Source organism: Gallus gallus, chromosome 15 (assembly GCF_016699485.2).
Source record: "Gallus gallus isolate bGalGal1 chromosome 15, bGalGal1.mat.broiler.GRCg7b, whole genome shotgun sequence".
NCBI classification, from domain to species: Eukaryota; Metazoa; Chordata; class Aves; order Galliformes; family Phasianidae; genus Gallus; species Gallus gallus.
This window is the reverse complement of record NC_052546.1, coordinates 8,674,018-8,681,971: the sequence shown is the minus strand read 5'-3', so window position 1 is coordinate 8,681,971 and position 7,954 is coordinate 8,674,018. Positions and strand designations below refer to the sequence as shown.

At 45.1% G+C, this 7,954-nt stretch overlaps 1 protein-coding gene across 4 annotated transcripts in view; it reads left to right on the top strand.

Annotated features, from left to right (window-relative positions):
• The window catches only part of BCR (BCR activator of RhoGEF and GTPase), a 106,554-nt gene that overhangs the window by 2,872 nt on the left and 95,728 nt on the right, over positions 1-7,954 (top strand). Inside the window, exons 2-3 of one of the 4 annotated variants that reach the window (XM_025155520.2) lie at positions 651-934; positions 1,065-1,213. In XM_025155520.2, coding sequence (XP_025011288.2) covers positions 843-934; positions 1,065-1,213 — 241 coding nt within the window. In that variant the 5' untranslated portion in view covers positions 651-842. Of the gene's footprint in view, positions 1-650; positions 935-1,064; positions 1,214-3,380; positions 5,646-7,954 lie in introns of those variants that run through there. The other 3 variants (XM_046901318.1, XM_015275441.4, XM_415244.7) reach the window with 3 other exon arrangements.

Genomic DNA, 7,954 nt, shown 5'->3' with positions numbered 1-7,954 from the left:
TAATATATATTTTATATATATATATATAGAGAGAGAGAATTATATATATTATACATATATATATAACTCTTGAAATAAATAAATAAATCAGACTTTTGTTGCTGAACATAATTCTTGTACAAAATCAGAGATGTAATCTCTTCAGCAATGCAGCTCTGTTGTTTTGAAGATCAACCAGGGCAGCTTTCCTAATGATTAAGTGCACTGCTTGAAGTCATTATTTGTTTATATCTTCTGTAGTTCCAAAAACTTTATGCAAAACTGCATTAGTCTGTTAGTCAGCAGCTATCCTCTGGAGACGGTCTGATTCCATTCAAGCTATGATGGATGCTTTAAGACTTTTTTTAAGCCCCTGTGAGGCTGCCCCTGCAAAGTATAAATAATTGATCATTGAAAATGAATCTTAGATCTTACAATTGATGGATTGCTTAGGAAAGCACAAAGGAAACCTAACCTTGGGTGGGAAAACAAATATCAGATTGCGAGTTCTTAAATGTTTTTATCTTGTCTATGTTGCATCTATGCTTATTGATCCGTTCTATCAGCAATTTCATTTGCTTTGGAAAGCCTTCACATTGTGGAAACCAGTGTCAGAACAATTCTGATAACTCTGAATGTAGGCAAGCTAAAGCACTTTTTTTTTTTACCAGGTGAAGCCTTCATAGTGTTGATGGCACCAGTTTCAGTACCATTTCCTTGTGGAATTTGCAGATAAGAAATCAGAGAATGTGAAATTCATAATGAGTCTGAAACAGGGTTAAAGAGCAGGTGTAATTATCTCCCCAAAGATGGACCAGTGTTATTCTGGTTCCTGCCTTCTATAAATACAGGCTAATCAGTTAATGAGTTTTTATTTAAATAAGTACATATATCCCTCTGAGGAAAAACAACTGGTAACAAATCAAAAGCAATTCAAGAAAGAATCACCAGGCAGGTAAATCTCATTTTTACTGTAAAAAGCAAACAAAAAACAAAAAACACCTTGTTTTCATTCTTAGTGATATTATTTCTCCCTTTTGAGTGATGATGTGACCCTTAGGATGTTTTCTTTCATATTCTTGTAGGTCATGTGATTCACATCGTTCATGTTGGTCCCCAGGTCAGGCTCACCTCACTGCCATTCTGAGTCCTAAGAAAGAGGACTGCTATCATAGTATAACGTATGCTGGACAGGACTTCAGGAGATTGTTGGTCATGTCAAACTACCACAAAAGTGAGTGCTGCCTTACGCTACAAAGATAGTTTCTTAATTTCAGCCACATATTTATCAGAAAACAGGGTTTATTTCTCCTTAAAAAGCCTCCACTTACGTGCTTCGGTTTTTTTTCTTACTAAGACTCCTGAATCTTCCGTGCCGGGAGACATATACAGACACAGACAGACAGAAAAACAAACCCCTAAAACCAACCCTGAACTTCCTAACCGAGAAGCCCCAGCGCTCTAAATGCCAAGCGCACCAGCTCTTCTTTCCCACAAGAGGGAGCTCCGTGGTCAGTTCGGTGCTCGTTCTGCTTCTGCTGGAAAGGCTCGGCGAGCCAGCAGAGGGTGCGTGCTGGATACTGCTGTTTAGCGCCCTCAGCACAGCACTCTGTTAGAAATCACGGATACGTGCCTGCCCCTATAGCCTTAATGGAATTTTGTACCCTCTTAAAATGAATGCATAAAGGAACAGCAACAAGTCAGAGACCACTTGAATGGTCACCAGAATTTCTGATGTTGTACCTCAATAAATACAGAGGGTGCAGTTGTTTAATAGTATTTGCCACAAGGTAATTGTGCATACAGAAAGGCCTCCTATGATGCACTAGAATTCTTGCTGCATCCGGAAATGGCACAAATATGAGAAAAGTGAGCCCAAACAGAAAACACCCCAGAAATAATTTTAAAAACCATCCCAATAACAACAAAACAAATGGTACTGAATTAAAAGTAGTGTACAGATTCATAACACATCCCTATGGTGTAATATATCTGCCAATATTACAACCATGCTAGCACAATCCTAAATTTAACCTTACTAGACATACATTGCATGTCAGAATGTCAGTGGTCAAACAGGCATGAAAGCAAACAGTAGCAATGGTGAAAAGCCAATTGTTGTCTTCCTGTGAAACACTGAGATTTCTTGGAAGGCTTGTATAGATATTTACTGGGTATACAGATTTTATTATGATTTTATATCATTTTATTTGATTATAATCTGCTTTTTGTATAGATCAGCTGATGTGTTAAAAGCTGGGAAAACAAGTGCAGGAAAAGAGGTTAAGGGCAGGAAACGAACAGCAAGGGGGATGCACTGTTTGAAGCTGAACGCGTGATTAGCCATTTGTGATGTCTGAAAATACTTTGTGTTGTATCAGAACACAGAGAGGAAAATGGTTTAGTGGGTTGTGAAGCACTGCGTATTTTGAAGGTAAGAGAACTGCTCCTCTGGAACTGTGCTGCTCACTCTTAAGGAATTACACCAGTTCTTACTGGGCTATATGCCACCATCTTTTATTGAAAAGTATGTGAGAAAAGATATACATCACTTAGGTGGTTTGTCCCACATCAGACATAAAAGGAGCAGGCTTATGAGGGATACTGAGGTGCGCAACATTTCACTTTTCTCATCATCCAAACAGGAAATACAGCAATAAGTATATCTGTAATTCCACTTTTTCGGAGGCTGGATTAGTATGTGGAAAGGGCTTAAGCAAGGCTATGTGCCATGGTTTGAGAAGCAGGATAGTAAGCAGCCAAAGTTCTGTTCACAGCTCACCACCCTTCACCCAGAGCTGGACAGTGGTGCTCTGAATTGTTTTGGCTAACATAATATATAGGGCAAAAGTGAGAGCGATGGTGGAACAAAGCAGGCTTGGTTACCAATATCATAGCGATTTTGAGTACCAGCTTGTCATTTATGGGTATACCTGACCGTGAAGGAAGGCTTGAGTGAATGAAGTGCCTACTAATAAACAGCATTTGCAGCTGTGGGGGCAAACGTGACCTTTGAAGGTGAGCTGCATCCGTGCCCGAGGGGAGTGCTGCTCTGAGCACAGGGCAGAGCGCAGCGCCGTGCTGCTGTTTATACACGGGTGGATGCCGGGTCGGTACGCGCCTTGTCCGAGTCGAGCTCTGCTCGCTCCTGTCTCGGTTGGTGAACGGTCCGTGGCCGCAAGCGCGAACGGACGGGCGTGTACTCTGTGTGCAAATCTGCGCCTTTGTCTCCCCGGCGGCCGCCTCCGAGTATGCCTCCGGGAACGGCTCCGGGCCGGCTTCCCCAAGCCCGGCGGTGTCCCGGGGGCACGGCCTCCCTCCGCCGGCCCGGGCTGCCCCTTTAAGAGAGGCCCCGGCGCCGTGTCAATCGCCGCGCCCGGCTCTTTCCCTCTCCTCCCCTTCCGCAGCGCTGCGATTCGGGGTGCCGCCGCCAGAGCCGGGCCGCGCGATGGGCAGCCGCGGGCAGCCGCCGGAGCCGCGCCGCCAACCGCCGCCAGAGCCGCGCCGAGGGGCCTCCCGCGGGGCTGCGGGGCGCTCGGGCACCGAGGGGTAGCGGCGGGGCCCGCCGCGGGACGCGCCGACGCTCCGGAGAGCGTGTGCGCCCGGAGGACAGCACAATAGCCGGGAGGAGGAGACAGGGAAAGGGGCAGGGGGAAAGGAGGAGAGAGAAAGAGAAAGCACAACACGGGGGCTGGCAAGGGGAGGACGGAGCGGAGGGCTCCCGAGCGTGGCGGCGCTGAGGACCGTGGCCGGGACGGCGGCGGCAGGAGGTGGGTGGATGGGTGGGGGGCGATATTTACCTTTCCTCCCCCGCCCCGAGCCTGCTCCTTTGTCCACCCCCCTTTGAAGTGCTATGGAGTCGCCAGGGTGGGAGCATTGTTGTTCTCTAGCGAAAGATCAGTCATGACGGGGGGAGAGTAGCGAGCATACGGGGGGCTGGGGACGGCAAGAGGTGGAGGAGACGAGGAGGATTGTTCCGAGGATCGCCGTTTGCCTCCCAATTTCTCTGCATGGACCGTGAAAGAAACGCGTTGAGTTGACCCTGTCGGAGCTGTTTCTGCTTCTACATGTGAGATCCGGTTGGTTTATTCTCTCCACCTATCTCTCTCCAGCTTCCTTCCCTTATTCTCCACTTACTCCTGTATGCAAAATGGTGGACCCTGTGGGGTTTGTAGAGGCTTGGAAAGCACAATTTGCAGACTCTGAGCCTCCTAAAATGGAGCTGAAATCTGTGGGAGACATTGAACAGGAGCTGGAGATGTGCAAAGCATCTATCCGGAGACTGGAGATGGAGGTGAACAAGGAGAGGTTCCGCATGATTTACCTGCAGACTCTTCTGGCAAAGGAGAAAAAAAGCTATGATAGACAGAGATGGGGTTTTAAACGTGCTTCTCAGTTGCCTGAAGGGGGTGCTGACCAGCAGATCCAAGACCTGCCTCATCACCAGTCTGCTGACCAAGATGAACATGAAAAAAGCAAGTCGCAGCATGGGGAGGAAAAGTTCAAACCCAGGATACCTTCTCTGCGGAAGCTGTCTACCCAAAGTGATGGATCAGACCTGTCACCTTTGGACAGTCCCCATCACGGAGAGGGAGAACAGGACAGGTGTAAGTATTATGGTGAGGAGAAATTGAAGAGAGTTGTAGAAGATACAGAAAGTCGCTGTGACACAGATGGATCTCCTTCAAAACACAGGTCATCTTCCACTCGCAGGTTGGTGGGATCTGCTGAGAAGGAGGGATTGTTTGAACCTATTTCGAAGGACAGAGGGAACAGCACCAGTGTGGCAGCCCTAAGGTCCAATTTTGAGAGGATTAAAAAGGGCAATTCACATCATTCTGGAGATAACAAGGATGTTGTTGAAAAACCCTTTTATGTAAACATGGAGTATCATCATGAGAAAGGTCTAGTGAAGGTCAATGATAAAGATGTTTCTGATAAAATAAGCTCTCTTGGCAGTCAAGCCATGCAAATGGAACGCAAGAAGTCCTTACACTCCCTTCCTTCAAACATGGTACCCAGTTTCAACGAATTCCAGCGGCCTACTTACAGGGGGAGGTCCTCGGAGAGCAGTTTTGGCTATGATGGAGAATATGAAGATGCTGAACTGAACCCCAGGTTTCTCAAAGATAATCTGATAAATGCCAATGGCAGTAACCGCTCACCTTGGCAGCCCATGGACTTCCAACCCTATCAAAGTATCTATGTTGGTGGAATGATGGGGGAGACAGAAGGGAAGGGACCTATCCTGAGAAATCAGGGTACAACGGACCAGGAGAAACATCTCACTTGGCCCAGGAGGTCTTATTCTCCCAGGAGTTTTGAAGACATTGGAGGGGGGTATACTCCTGATTGTAGCTCTAATGAGAACCTTACCTCCAGTGAGGAAGATTTCTCTTCAGGGCAGTCCAGCCACGTCTCCCCCAGTCCCACCACTTACCGCATGTATCGGGATAAAAGCCGTTCTCCCTCCCAGAACTCTCAGCAGTCCTTTGACAGCAGCAGTCCACCAACTCCCCAGTCTCAGAAACGGCACAGGCAGCAGCAGGTCATTGTATCTGAGGCTACTATTGTGGGTGTACGAAAAACGGGACAGATCTGGCCAAGTGATGGAGATTTGCCTTCTGGGAGATGTCACCAAGACAGCCTCTTCCATGGAGATGCAGGTGTGTACCAGCTTTTCTTTTTATTTTTTTAAATGCACGGAGCAGGAAACGGCATCACAGACATTCATAGCAGAGGTTTTCTAGATGAACCTGGTTGAATCACCAAAACAGGGGAACTGTTCACTGTGAAAAATCTGTTTACCTTGTAGTTGTTCTGTTTCAGAAAAGTCCTGCAGAAGTACTCATCAGACTGCTCTTCAGTCTTCTCTTGAGAGGATCAGCTGAGTCCGATGTTAATCAGCTCTCTAAGTTTTGGTGTGATTGCTGAGGTAAAAGGGGGCCAGAACTGTTCAGTATTCATAAACAGATCACTCAGTTCCTCTTACTCTTTCACTGAGGAGTAGTTACGCTCTGCCTCAGAGGTGGTAGCATGTCAACATGCTACAGCCTGAGGGTTTTGCTGGAGCTTTACCAATAATCATACTCTTTCCACAGTCTTGTTTTTTTCCTGCCTGTATTAATTGAAGTGCCAGGTTCTCATTCTGTCATCCTTCAATTATAGCTGATTGGAAGTGATGATTGTGCAACCCTGTTGAAGCTTTCTGCTGTCACCAAGTGAGGGAATAACTATGAGTATCAGGAAGCCCTGAGGGAGTGCTCTTAATTTAATTCTAGCAGAATCAGAATTTTTGTTTGGGGAAGAATGGGCCATGTTTGATCTCATTCTTGTGTAAAACATTCAGGCATGCAGATGTCTGTGGAATTGCAGCGGATTTCGAGGTGGTGGAAGAAGTGAACAGTGAACTATGTTGATTCAAGTAAACTTACTGAATGCATGTGGACACCTCAATCTATTTAACAAGGCAACATACATAATTGTACATTATTGTAGACAGTGTCTTGTATTAACATTGCCATTGGTATTCTATGCAGTAAATGAAAAAGCAATCCAATCCAGGAACAAAAGAGCAGTATGGTTGTTTTGATAGACTTCTGTCATTCTAGATCTGTGAGTTACTTTGTGTTCTTTTTTTCTTTAAGTCTGTCATTTTAATAAGGAGTTAACCTATTTGTTAACATGATTGAATTCTTGAAGTATCAGGTGAATGAGTCCTATCAGAGATGTTACTTTCCCAGCCTCTGTATGTTTGGTGTAAAGTAACTGCTGAAAGGAGATTCTTGGTTTTACTTTCCCTGCTGATTTTCCGCTTCTTTGTTTTGCCAGCAGCACTTCTGGGAGCAACAACAGGGGAGAAATTTTTCCTCACACCCTCTGCCATTCTTGCAACCAATTATTTGATTAGAAAAGGCTGTACAGTTGAAATGAATGTTCACTGTACGTGGAACCTCAGCATCCTGTCCTCATAGTGACTTCTTCCGTATCTGATTATAGATGCATACTTGCTTTCTATCTGGGACTATTGCATTCTTGTTTGGTCTTATGCATATGTTTGTATCTTCCAGGGAGCGCTAGCAGTGCAGGAGAGGCTGAATGTAGTGCTGTTTTAAACTGAGCTGCAGCCATCTGTCTCTGCTCTTGTTTACTGATGCTCTTTAGATGACTGGGAAGCCTCCTGGCAGTTGCAGTTTTTGCAGAAGGAAACAAAGGGACATAAGCAACAAAGGTCAATAAAGCTTGAGGATAAATTCAGCTTTCAGAAAGTGAATAAATCAGTTTTATTTTAAATAGTTTAGCTTGTGCTTTGTGGGTTGCATTAAGAGTAAAATGGGCTGCTGCAAACTCTGAACAGTTAAAATTTCTGGTTGTGCTGGAAAGCCTAATGTTTGTTCCTAGGCTTGGCCACGCAATTGCAGGCAAGGACAGAATGTAACTGATTCCCCTTCTGCTTTCCTCAGCAAAGGGGGTTACATGGCAAGCTTAGCAGGAACCTTCACCAGATGGCTCATCCTTACTGTCTTGCACATTAGCTGGTGGTAACTTTTTACTTTTCCTGAAGTCACAAGCCTTCTTGGTTGACTGTGGTTCTGATTAATTCTAACTGATCATCATTTTACATATATATATATATATATATATATATATATATATATACATATATATTTTTTCCTGATTAGAAAGAAGATTTATCTGAACCTAATTGGTAAAACCTCTTTCTTATAAAACAAACAAAAGACCTGAGTGACCACTGTGTGATTAGCTGGTTGGCTACTGTTCCCAACAACCATGCACTGATGCGGACTGTTCTACATCACTGCATGACATGAAGGCAGTTTGCAGACCCAGCCAGCTTTTCCTGCACCTGTGGTTCAGTCTTCCCTGAAGTTGTGCTTGAACAGAGTGCAAGTTTAAATGACAGCAGGTTCTGGCCAGCCTTATTATTAATCAGCATCAAGTGGGATTTGTTCAA